The sequence below is a fragment of the Egretta garzetta genome, unplaced genomic scaffold (assembly GCF_000687185.1).
Source record: "Egretta garzetta isolate BGI_Z169 unplaced genomic scaffold, ASM68718v1 scaffold292, whole genome shotgun sequence".
NCBI classification, from domain to species: Eukaryota; Metazoa; Chordata; class Aves; order Pelecaniformes; family Ardeidae; genus Egretta; species Egretta garzetta.
In genome coordinates, this window is record NW_009258789.1 from 765,995 (window position 1) to 779,712 (window position 13,718).

The 13,718-nt window shown below is 37.7% G+C and overlaps 1 protein-coding gene across 1 annotated transcript in view; it reads right to left on the reverse strand.

Annotated features, from left to right (window-relative positions):
- Nucleotides 1–13,718, reverse strand: part of LMTK2 (lemur tyrosine kinase 2) — a 43,477-nt gene that overhangs the window by 6,492 nt on the left and 23,267 nt on the right. Inside the window, exons 8-12 of the mRNA XM_035889221.1 lie at nucleotides 9,599–9,732; nucleotides 6,356–6,440; nucleotides 5,575–5,696; nucleotides 3,942–4,091; nucleotides 777–3,681 (exon numbers count right to left, since the gene is read on the reverse strand). Coding sequence (XP_035745114.1) covers nucleotides 777–3,681; nucleotides 3,942–4,091; nucleotides 5,575–5,696; nucleotides 6,356–6,440; nucleotides 9,599–9,732 — 3,396 coding nt within the window. The remainder of the gene's footprint in view (nucleotides 1–776; nucleotides 3,682–3,941; nucleotides 4,092–5,574; nucleotides 5,697–6,355; nucleotides 6,441–9,598; nucleotides 9,733–13,718) is intronic.

A 13,718-nucleotide genomic window follows, 5' to 3' on the forward strand; every position in this document is an offset into this window, starting at 1 on the left:
TAACCTTGAATTTTATAAGCAGATCAGTATTTCACTGAACTTGAATCACACTGGATTAATAAAAGGTAGCATTACCATCTAAATACTGTTCTCATCTTTGGTTACGATTTAAGGTAAATTTATATTAATGCTAACTTAGCACAAGATTCAGAGTTAGGTTGTGGGTTTTTTTTTTTTTTGGGGGGGGGTTGGGGGTTAGTTTTTTTTTTGGGGGGGGGTTGGGGGGAGGGGTGGTGTCTTTTTTTGCCTTTTTTTTTTCTTCTTTTCTTTTATAAAGGCATCTGAACTTAAACTGCTTCTATAAAGTTACAACATTCTGGTAAAATAAATTAATCAAATCTGGTCCCTAATGATGCTGTCTCATTCAAATTAATATATGGCTTATAATATATAAACATATACATAAATATACAGCTTACAAACATCATGAAGACATCACTAAAAGCCACATTTCATTCAGTGTATGCAGTCAAGGGTCCAAAAGCAACTGAGATTCAGGATTTGGCAACCAACCCTGCACAAAGCAAAACCCACCTTGATTCAAATTAGTGCTGCTATTCTAGCAGCAGCACACAGCTGCACCTAACCAAGAAAAAGGTTCTTCTTTCTTTAAATATAAAGAAAAAATGACCCACATCACAAACAAGATTAACCCTGCCAAGAAAAGTGATCATGTAACAATGTGTCCACTGATATTAAGCTACTCTACCACACAGTGTTTAAAAAAAAAACAAACCAACAAAAACTTTACTTAGTAATAGAAAATAAAAGGATACCTGATCAAACAAATAGACCGTCACATCATCGAAGAATGATACAGCCTTTTTCTCATTTTTCCAATGCTCATTAAGAGGTTTTGGAAGTTTCAACAAGCTTCTCAGATGTTTTCCATCATCCTTGTCAGTAAGTATCTCAGGTACTTGATGAACAGTTTCATCTTCACTGTCAGAACTCAGACTATGCATATGAAAAGTCCTCATGTCATCCTCAGAATCACTGTTTTCATCTTCCTCATCTGCATCATCACCATCTTCTAAATCAAGCATTCCAGAAACATCAAGTTTACCGAGGTATTTTCCTTCAATATCTGGCTCTTTCAGTTTTTGTCCTTCCACATGATAGAAGGACTTCTCACTGTTACTCAGATCTAAAGGACTGTGTATGTTATGCACAGACTTTAAGTCTCTTTGTGAAAGAAGTTCTGAAGTATTAGTGCCAACACAAGCGACTGTTTTATGGGAAGTCTCAGATAGCTTTATTTCATCCCTTAGGTTACTTCCTACCGATGTTTCCAGGGAATTCAGAGTTGCCTCAGCCCACTCACCAGGACACCCCTGCATCCTTACATCCATCTCTTGCATCTCCAAGTTGTGATTTAGTTCTAGTTTTGCATCTTGATTACTGGTATCCTGGTAATTCCTTACATCACGGTTTTGCTGTCTCTCTTCAAAACTGCAATCCTCTTCAGTATTATTCTCTCCTCTATTTGAAGAAACAACACACCTAGTCTCTCTTGACAGATTTACAGTCTCTTCTGTTTTTTTATCTGGCTCAGAATCGTTATCAGAGAAATAGGCAGAATCTCTATAGGAGTTTTGATTTCCACCCAGAAAAACCTTTGGTGTTATTTCAAAATTGCTGTTTGCTGCATCTAAACAAGCTGCTGCTTCTGAAACAATTATGACTGGATTAGAAGGTAAAGCACTGACATTGCTCTCACTGACAACACAGAGAGCAGTGTCTGCACTAGAAGTATCCTCAACAGTGATATGGGAAGTCCATTCTGGAGATTCCAGGTTCTCCGTTTCATAGCCACTGTCAGCAGGTTTATCGGGGGGCAAAAGTTTCTGAGGACTTTGAGCCTGTAAAGATTCCAAAGCCTCATTTACATCTAAAGAATCCAAAGAATCGGGTGTCTCTAAGGCTTGTTCTACAGTTTGTATAAGAGATGGGCTGTCTTCCAAAAGACTATCCTGACTTGTACAATCTGAAGTAGCAACAGAAATTAAGGTCACCTCTTCTGGAACATCCTTACAGTTCTCAAAATTATTTGATGTTTCTTGTTTTTCCTCCAATAAATATTCATCTTTTTTTAATACGGGAGACTTATCTTGCAAGTTTCTTTTCATATCTTCCTGATCACTACATTTTTCTCTACTAAAGGCTATTTCATCAGACTTTAAAAGCGTTCCCTGTTTTATTTGTGCATCACACTCATCTGTTTCAACAGCAACACCGTAATATGAATTGTTTCCAACATTATTATTTTTAGCATTATTGGATAGCTCTTCTTGACCAAGAATATCAATATCACAGGACATGACTTCATTGACCTCCACATTTAAAAGTTTTCCCTCATCCTTCAAATAAGGAAGATTTCCATGTTTATCACATGACTTATGTGCTGCAGATGGACTAGAGAATGCCTGCATCTCTCCAGTAGTCTGAGACTCAGAATTTGGACCTTTATTCATTGTCACTGGGTTAAAATTTTCATCTTTCACTGTTCTAAGACTTTCATGTGTTAAAGAAAAGACCTGCGCATTTTCAGCCAACACAGGCTCAGGCTCTACAGAATTTCTATTGGATGTTTCTAATATACTTTTTAAAACATCTGGGTTTTGCCCAAAATCATTGCTGGTTTTGTTAGACAATAACCCTGTTAATAAGTTTTTCTCTTGAAGAAATAAGAAGTTATCAGAAAGTTCTTCTAAAGTTACCAGGTCAGACTGGTTAGACGTATTTTCACATAAGGAAACTGTTTCATTTTCAGAAGCATGACTAGAATGCTCCTTCTCAGAAAGGCCTACTGCCTTTCTAGCATCTGTGTTTGAGTTTAAAACGGCTGGTTTAAAGTCTTTAGGAATATCATTTGTTTCAGCAAAACCAAATATTTTTCTGTTTGTCAATTCTTCTGATCTGTCAACATCATTAAAGATATTCTGGAAAGGACTTTCAGGACTACTAGTAGCAGGCAAAAATTCCTCTTTAGGATCTGTATTGTAGTGGAAGAAATCCCCGTCAGTGCTGGATTCTTCAACATCAAGATCCCTGAGAACCGTGAAATGAGAACTTTTTTCTTGTACAGCTTCTTGATGATCAACTTCTGTAGTTAGTACAACTGACTGGTTATCAAAATTCATGCTGCAGCCACTTCCTTTTTCCTCTAACTGGATATAGTAGTCATTTCCAACAGAAAGTTTGTGTGCATCAAACACAGGTAACACCCCAGGGACAGCAAGTGATGCTTCTTGACCACTTGCATCCTGTGCTCCCGACCCTTGCTCTGAGAGCGACCTTTCAAAAACCTCCACCGGAAAGAAAATACTTGTGTACGTCATTGCTTCATCAGGATTCACGTGCCCACATTCATCAAAATGATCGTGTTTAGCTGCCTCCCAGATATATTCAAAGCTGAGACCCTGGCTTGTTTCAGTTACAGTAAGAACTTCCTCCATTTCATGGCCAAGTCTATCTCCTGTGAAGTGATCCAAGATTGGAAATGCAGAATTATTTGTTTCTCTATTTGAGGCGTTTGGTTTAAGAGCATTCCACTGCTGTTCAAAATCAATCTCTGAGTCCCTTTGGCTTTGCATACGAAGGTAAGTTAAAAGTCTATGCACTTCTTCTGCTGTTGGTCTCTTTTCTGGAGGTAGCCAACAGAACTGCAGAACTTCGTACCTATACAAATAGGAAACATGTTTCAATAGGTTTCACACTGAAATGGAATTTATAAAATTCAGACATCTAACAAGCTAAGGAGTAACAATTAGCATCACTGGCAGGAATTTCCATGTATAGCAACTCTTTTTACTTTTATGTAGGGTTTCTTTGCCAGGAAGATGATTCCAGGTAACAATTTCAATATATTTAAGACAACTAGGTTATTTGAGAAACTTTTTCAGCAGCTTTAAGAATGAATAAAAACATTTGAAGTTTACCATCTATCAGAATATGGCTGCTCCAGACGTGGCTTGAAGAGTTTAACCTGCTTCTCCTTTATGACATGGGTTAGAACTTCCCTGTCAGAAAAGTCTGAGTAAGGCTGAGCAGCATTCTCAAACAGCTCCCATAACGTGACACCCAGGGACCTGAAAAAGAGTAGCAAATAACTGTGCATTCTAAGAACTATTTTAAAGTTGCTTTTCTAAGAAAGTAAGGATTATGCAAAGCATAACTGGCAAGAAGCAAATATCACTCTCCAATTGCCTCTAATTCAGAACCTGCTAACTCATTTTATCTGACAGAATGCTAGAAGCCTCAAGAATAAAGTTGCTTGAAGGCAGTGACAATGAAGACAACAATGAAAGCAACAAAATACTTCAAATGATTCAACTATAGAAGAAATCCCCACATACTAAAAAAGTAGACAATGCCTGTTTAGAGAAGCGAGATGAATAAACCTTATGGTTAGTCAAACAGTAGGAAAAGCTTTCATCAGTAATTGCAGTAACGGGTCAAGCTGCTAGAAAACTAATCTTTGTTTCTGTTTTCAAAAAATTTCTTATTTTTAAGCTTATTACTTACTTACTATTAATAAAATTCCTTATTTTTAAGCCCCCTCTTTTGTTCAGTGCTGTATACAACATTAATCACATTTGCAGTGATTAGAGTTGATGCTCATCTTTGGGCAACCTTTTCTTGCTCAAAATACAAAGTAACTGACTCTGTACTTACTATGGTAGAATTACTTAGATTTGAAGGGGTCTCTGGAAGTCATCTAGTCTAAACCCATTCAAAGCAGCTCTGTATAAAACGCACTACAATTCAAGTTGGAGACCTTAAGACCCCAACTGATTGTAGTTTAGATGAGCAGTGTGATCTCAGAAAGTCTGCTTGAAGGATGCAAGGAAATCAGTATTTAGATAACTTCTATCTATCCCAGAAGCTTTCTGCAACCCTACCTTTAAATTAGCAATTAAAACCTAGTTTACTATTTAATAACCTTAGAATATAAAAGCAGGAATTTAACTACGACGTTTTCAGAAACATTAGCCAAAGCCCCGATTTCCATTACCCAAATTTCTTAGGACTTGAGAACTGAAGTAGAACTTGGCAATTTCAAAAAAAGTTCATCTTCACGATTTTCACTAGTCTTCGTCTATAAGCTCTTTGGTGGCAGAGACAAACAGTTAATTGCAGCCCTCTAATGCTGCAGCAAGAAATTAAGACGCTACTGTTATATCAATGGAACTTAATTGGGATATAGTGGGATCACCTTTTTATGTCATCCACAGCTATTTATTACTGGAAAAATAATCTACCATTTCCTTCCTTTATAAACACTTGAAGGCATTTGATAAATATACAGTATTACTTTTATTAGTATAAACACCTATTCTTCTGCTAAACTTTTTTTTTAATCTAACTGTTCTCTCAACAGATTTCTAAGCATCTTTTCAAAGATACAGTTTCAGGTTTGTAGGGATTAACCTACTGTACACATCTGATGAAATAAAATAGCAGTGCATCAGGCCAACATTCAATTTAACTATAAATATTATTACTTTGTGTAACATCTGAAAATATGTTCACAAATCTCTCTTTGAAATTATTTTAAAGCCTACTACATACCATATGTTACTGTATTTATTTTGCTCTGCTGATAAGAGTCTGTCTTGAAAACTTGTTACTAACTCAGGTGCAGTCCATCGGAGAGGAACAAGTTTCTTCCCATCTGTCTCAATATAATCGTCCTAAATTATTGATAAAAAACACACAAAAAGACTGAAAAAACATTGGATCACATTCCAGAAGTTGGCAGTCCTTTCCTTAATATGGTTTTATGTAAACCCGATGCAAAAAAATTAGAATTAAAAAAATTAGTCCCGTTTTCCCCAAGTAGCGGAGAATAATGCTATAGAGGAAAGGCATTCACTGTTCACTGCACAGTAGAAAAACTGAAAACCAACTTCTTGTTTAAGGTTTGGTTCTCAGAAAATGGTCTTAATTAGTGCCTTGAATTTTTATATATTGATATAGTTAAATACTCGATATATTTAAATACTTTGAACATTTTAATTAAGAAGTTTGATTGAATTTTTCCTTTCTTAAAACTTTAACATGAATTTGTGCATGTTTTAGGACTACTGTAAATAGGACCAAAAAAAAAAAAAAAGATAGATTTAACCAGAAACTTCTTAAACTTCTTTCAACAAGTATAAACTCCGTTCATCCCTAGAAAAATCACCCATTCTGTTACATGAGCTTGCTACAGTTATTTTTCAGTTATACTTTGAAAGTCCATATTCAAATAAAGGACAATCTAAGTATCAGTTTATAACTTTAAGTATGCTTGTTATAACCTTAGGCCCCAAATCCTTTAAAAATGTGGTACATGACTAGAATAACTTACCTTATACCTACTGAATCCTATACCATAATCTCCTACTTTGACATTTAAATCAGATGTAAGAAAGCAATTCCGTAAGGCCAAGTCACTGAAAAAAGCAAACAAATAAATAATGAGACCAAACCAACAAGTCTTCAATGCAAATTAAGACAAGAGGGTTAACAGAAGTGACATTTATTAGAACAATCAGGCCACAGCTTAAAGTATCAAATGAAAAGCCCACAAAATTTAAGAAAAAAAAAAAAACCCACACCACAAAAAAACCAAGGAGTTGTGCACAGTTAGAGGTTACAGTCACAAGTAGCAGGCCATAATATGAGCAGATCAGTAATACAAACCAACTAGTGCTAAGGATTCAACATCCGCGCTATGAACACTTCAGTGATTTTATTTGCATGAGCTGTAGTCCGATCCCAGAGACCTAAACCCCACTGAAGGCTGAAGCAAGCTAGATGCAAGAAGGGCGTGCTCCTGGAGCTACCTTTCTGATTCTCTTTGGATGAAATTAAACTGGTCCATGCACTCAAAAAGACCAACTCATAATGCAAACCCAGGCACAGTAACTGGTGAGATTAAGTTCAAAAGTACAATTTTGATCCATACTAAATGTTAAGATAGTTCTCTTGTTGCTTACATTTTCATTAATTTTTGGAACCTATACAAGCCAACAACTGATCCTATATCTCACTGGAATACTGCAGACACCACAGGTCTATATAAACGCCTATCACTTTCAGAAAAAACACTGACAGGGTCTCTCCTTACAGTAGACTTACTGGACAAAATTTGGTTTGTGGCCACATGGATATGACTGCCCTTAGGTCCTCCCACGTTTTCAAGGGAGAATCCATTTAGAGCCACACAATCGAGCAGAATCTGTGTTCTGGAATCCAAATAAAACTAAATATAGTGACAAGGCAATTGCATTTTAAGATTTTATACAAAAAAACCTGGACTATCATGCTATCCTTTATAAAAAGTTCAAAATGGAGTCACTTCTCTAGAGAAGTCCACTCTTAAGCATTCACAGAATCTATATGCAATTATTTCATTCTACTAATACTCCTATGATGCAGATCACTTAGGCTGTTCACATGCTAGCATGATGTAAGTCCCTCTTTACTTAACACCTATCACTGCATGTCTTGCATTGTAATTGACATAAGCAAAATCTATCAACAATTCAGATCAGGTTTAAACACTTAATTTACAATATGATACTAAGCAACTAGTAATATCTTACGCCTACAGTTAAGTTCCTCTAAGTAACAAAACCATACATTTCACATGAACTAGACCTATAGAGAGTAACAGAAAAAGACCATCAGAAAAACTAATGTATTTGGTAAGTATCCACCATAAATGAGACCACAAGTACTCGTAGCCAGCAGTGCTGCTTTAATACTACCAAGAAGCTGTTTTAGAAAACCCATGGTGCAAACTCAGAAATTTATGCAGGTTTAATGAAGCTTCACGCTTACTACAGAACTGCAGCTGTGACAGCAAAGAGCTCCACAGACTAATTACTCAAGTATTTCACCTCTCAGTTTCACAGAAGCATACCAGGCAATTAAGCACACTGGAAGAATTCTACCATTGCTTCTGTGTGGCTTAAAAAAAAGTCTCTGAAATGCAAACAGTCCAAAAGCCACACAGTTTCCCTACTTCGAAGAAAGAAGAAAATGTTTTCCTTTCCAGGGTCATTGAACTACACAGGTCAGAAACACATTTGTAACCCTCGAGTCCCAAAGCTTTCCAACTTGTTTTACGCTATTTAAATAAATATCCAGGAAGAAAAAATAAAATTTCGGCTGCTTGAATTTACCACTAACAACAAAATCACTGATGCTGGAGCTTTACCACTTACTCTGACAGCATCAGGATAGTGTTGCTAGAAGTAAACATTTACAATGAGCATCTTGCAGATCCACAGAATAATTACTTATCAAGTTTAACTGTATTTCACTGAAAACATACTGTTAAATGTAATACCTATAAAGCCATGCTCCTGCAATACAAGAAACAGTCATCACTCAGTTTCACAGGTACAATTGTTACTACTACCTTCAAATAATTTGAAATTGTTAAACAGATTAAAAGAATAGCTCAGCCCATCAGCCACCAGCTAGGTCCAGGCTTTGGGGTTTTCTCAGGGTTTTGGTGTTTTACACCTGCACCTTTTAAGACTTCAGTTTAATAGTGCAGCTTCTCCCTGAACACAAGGTCTCTGCTTTTCTCTTAAGTAGCAAGATGTGCACTGATAAGCTCTAGCACAAGTTCCTAACTTGCTGCAAGGGATGATACAAGTGCTGTTTCTACAGCAGAGAAGAGACTGGCCCAATATAAAACCAAAATAAAGTGAACTATTTTGTGATACCCAAGGTTTCATCAGATAAGCCATATTCAGGGAGCAAGTACTCTTTAATATTTTAGTCGTGACAAGTCTAGGATGATGTCTTCCAGTTCCTTAACCCCTTTTCATTTAAAGCCAAAAAAACCCTGGCATATTTCTGAGCAATTAGTTTCATTAATACATTTTTTCCCAGCCTTTTACTACTGCTACCCTCCTTTCAGTATCAACTGCATTAATTTTAATTAAAAATAAACTAGCATTTTTTCCCCACAATTAAAACGAAATTCTTCTCCCATTATGATTTCTTCTAAATCTGACTACCTCCGTCACTGAAGATTAAAAGGTTACATGAAGAATAATTCAGTGAGAGAACACCTGCTTCAGAGAGATTTTTTCATCTAAAGTCAGCTTCTCCCTTACTGCATTAGAAAGGCGGTGGTTTTATTTTTTTTTCCATTTTTAGTAACAAAGGTAACAGATTACCCAACAGAAGTTCTAAATTGCTACAATCTATAAAAAATACACAGCAGGTAAGACTAATTCTAACAGAATTCTTACATCTCTCCTACCCCCAATAAACAAAACAAATTTAACTTGGCCAAGAATTAATCTAACAGCTACATCTTCTGGATTGGCTTAGCAGTAGGTTGTGTTCTATGGGCCACAAAGCTAAAAAGTAGGTGATCAGCTTTCAGCCAGGTGGGAGCTGTAACACCACACCACTGCAGTTAAATTAGCATCTTCATAAGCATCACCCCTTCAGGACTTAGGATATGCAAGTTAGATGGAAGTTTGTTAAAACACAGTCTTCAATATACACGTTTTTTTCATGAAAATATCTACAGGGATTTTAGAGTGCATCATAATTAAAACAATCTATCTGGAAAGCATACCTATGCACAAAGTTATGTTTATGCATTACAGCAAGCCCAGCAGCAATCTCGCACGCCATTCTCTGTAGCAGCATTATTTGTGAATCTCCTTTAATATGTTCCTGCTCATTGCAGATATAAGTTTTTAGGTCACCCTGTAAAAGAAGTTGAAAATACTTATCAGCCTTGTATGTTGTTTGAATCTGGTTGAAAAACATTTAACGAAGAACCAACTAACCATATTACTTATTAACCACATTTGTGCTTAATAAAAAAATCTCCTCAAGTTTCCAGTCTCCATACAGATTCTTACAGAAGTCTTCTAAGGCATATGGTAATTGTCCTTTTAAGGGTTTTTAATCAAACCATTTAGTAATTAAGATTCTAGATCAGACTGCCACATAAAACCTGTGATACAATAAGACTTTCAATGAAAAAAACAGAGTTCAATGAGCTTCTGTTTTAAAATGAAATAAATTTTCAAGTTCTCCAAACTAGCAGAGCTGACTGTCTGGAATTTGCAAGGGGATGGAAGGGAGAGACCAGAGAAAAGGGTTTCAGATATTGCCAGCTCACCAGAGCCTTTAGATATAAAAAGCATTGTAATACACCCCACTGAAGTCAAAGAACTCAGAGGGTGGCAGCAGTTTTACTGAACCTAGGCAATGCTGAGCAACAGCCACATAATTAATGAGCCCATAGGAGCACTCCATATATTACTAAAAAAAGAACAGCTTTGAAATAGAGGGAAAATAACTGAAAGTTGTCCAACATTCAGGAAAAGCAAGACAGAAAATTAAGTGAATCCAAGCAAGGGAAGAGAACAAGTTTCTTATGCCATTATTGTTCCTAGTTTCACAGTTGGACTTTTAATCTAGCACTCCTATATTTTCGTTATTTAAAATATAGACTTTCTGTAAGTTTAGAAAATTATTTCAGAGGGTATTTTTGTACTGAGACTACACAACATATTATGTCACAACCTGTTTTACCAGCGTAACATTCTGGGCTCTTAGCTGTCCAGGTCCATTATCTGCCTAAATCTTGGGCCAGAAAGGAGTCTGAAGGGAAATCTTGAGATCAACCAGACAAGAAGGCAGTCTTTGCACTGGGGCTAAAAAGCACTCTGATGTTCAGAAAAGACTGAAGATCACTAAACTTCTTGTTCCTCTGGTGCTCAGGTACATTATGGAGCTGTAACTGAAGCATCTCATTCCTCCTTAACACAGTTAACTGAGGATAACAATTTACAATTCTATTCATTCAAGCAGTGTGTGGTGCATTAAAATCTAACGGTGCAGTGACAGCTGAGGTGACTGGCTAGACAGTCGCAAACCTGGGTTATACTTAATAAAATAAGAAGCAACGGGACTGAATAGCAGACACTATTCCTACGTAAAACAACTTCTTTTTAATTTTTTAAAATATGCATAGATTCTACAGTACATACAAGCAGCTATTCTATCTTCACCTGCTTTATAGACCTTACTTATGCGGCAAATAGCTATACCACCTTGTGAGAAAGCATGCAGAACTTCTAATAATGTTTAGTGTTGTAGAAGCCTTCATTACATTCTCTTTTTCCTGTTTTTAGCTATTAATTAGGTAAAGTTTAAGCATTTGCATCCTAAAAAATTACATTTTAAAAAATGTTTCCTGAAAGATTCTTCTGACTCGTAATTACAGCTTCAGTATCATACTGGCTCTTGTATATATGTATAAACATTATAAACAAACACACACACAACCTTTCTACCTTGCAAGAGCATATTTACTACAGTGGTGTTCCAAAGAACTACAAAATGAACAGCATCCGTAACATTCACAGATTCCCAATTGCATAGCCTAACAAATATAAGCAAGTACAAAATACCAAGCTTAACTGACTCTAGGTGGCAGCAAGCGCCTGAAGAAAGTAAAACTCCAAAATTGTCATTCATTAAAACAGCAACTGGTTACTTAGGGTTTTGTCCTAGGTGGATTAAGTTCCCAGGATGCCTGAAATGCACTAAGGAATTACTTTTTAATTTTTAAACGCATTTGTAACAGCAGTGCTGTGTGGCACCCCTTGTTTACTAAATAATTAATGTAGGCACACATTTTTATACGAAATATGACTTGTATTAAATCCATCACCTTGAAACATACTGGTTCTGTTTTCCCATTCTACTCTAATTAAGGCTACAATCAAGGTTAAAAACATAAAATGGGATTTTTTGGTATTGCTTTGAAAGGACATTGCTTATACCAAACTGGGGGGAAACTGATGCATACACTCAAACGCTGGACTGCCATCCAGAGGGACCTGGACAGGATGGAAAAAGGGTCCAAAGGGAACCTTATGAATCTCCAGAAGGACAAATGCAAAGTCTTGCACCTGGGAAGGAAAACACCCTTGCAACAATAAAAACTGAGGTCTGGCCAGCTGGGCAGCAGCTCTGCAGGAAGGGACCTGGAGATCTTGGTAGACAGCAAGCTGAACATCAACCACCCGTGTGCCCCAGCAGCAAAGACTGCAAGCAGCCTCATAGGCTGCGTAAACCAGACCATAGCCAGCAGACCAAGGGAAGGGATTATCCCCTTCTACTCAGCACTTGTTAGACCACATTTAGACCCTGTGTCCAGTGTTGGCTGCCCCAAAACAAGACAGACAACAAATTGGGAAGTCAGTAGAAGGCTACCAAGACAGTCAGGGGGTCAAAGCATTTCACCATGAGGAGAGGCTGAGAGAACTGGGCTCATTCAGCCTGGAGAAAGGAAGACTTTGGGAGCACCTGATAGCAGCTGTCCAGTACATATGAATTTACTAAAGACTGAGCCAGGCACTTCAGCGTGCAGCACGGAGGGAGGATGAGAGACAAAAGGCATGAGCTGAAATACGCAAAGTTCAGTCTGAGTATAAGGAAAATTGTTTTCCACATGAGGACGCTGGAGCAGAAGCACAGGTTGCCCAGAGACACTGCGAAGTTTCCATCCTTGGATGTTTTCAGGACCCAACTGGAAAAAGCCCTGAGAAATCTGGTCTGACCTCAGGTTGACACTGCTTTGAGCAGGAGATTGGAGTGGAGACCTCCTGAGCTCCTTGCTAGCCTGAATTACCCTATGACGCTTTCCTGACTACAAGCAGACAGTAACAATACATCAACGCTATTCCCATACTATTTTATAAGTCACAAAATGGACCCTTATCAGACAGACTTTTAAACACAGTAAATATCAAATGTTATACATATCTGAATAAATACAGTTCTGCAAAATTCACTGCTCAGACACCGAAGTATAAAAAGCTCAATCATCATGCTTGAGGAAGGCTCCACTTTCTCTCCGACTTCCTCTGCCACTTTGTCTCTTCCCTCCTCTCCTGGGGCTCCATGAAGAACTAGATTTCAGCTTTCCTCCCATCCTTCTCAGTTCTAGTCAGGATCAATCCAGCCAACTTTGTGAGTCTTAATATGCTTTTTCTCCGTAACAGCCAGAAGCCAGTGGCATATTTACATCTAGTGCTCTCTGGTAGCTTTCTTGTTTCCGCAAATTCCACATTTGGTTCATATGAACACCCAAACAAATACCTGACATGACATTTTAAACCAGTAGGTACTGAAGACAGGGTTTTAAAAGTGTAAAGAGGTTACCAAATTATGTCTATGGAACACTTTCTACCAAGTAAGACAAATCGGCGGGGAAGACGACTGGCCTGGCTGGACAGAGGTCTACTACTGCAACTCAGGGAAAAAAGGAGAGCTTACCAGCTCTGGAAGAAGGGGCAGGCAACCCAAGAAGAGTACAGGGATCTTGTCAGGTCATGCAGAGAGGAAATTAGAAAGGCAAAAGCCCAGCTGGAACTTAACCTGGTCACTGTTGTAAGGGATAATAAGAAAAGTTTTTATAAATACGTTAACAGCAAGAAGAGAGCCAGGGAGAACCTCCATCCTCTAGTGGATGCAAGGGGGAATATTGCCACTAAAGATGAGCAAAAGGCAGAGATACTCAACGCCTTCTTTGCCTCAGTCTTTAATGGCCCAACGAGTTATCCCCAGGGTACCCAGCCTCCCGAGCTGGAAGACGGGGACAGTGAGTGGAATAAACCCCCCATAATCCAGGAGGAAGCAGTCTTTGACCTGCTATGCCACCTGGACATCCA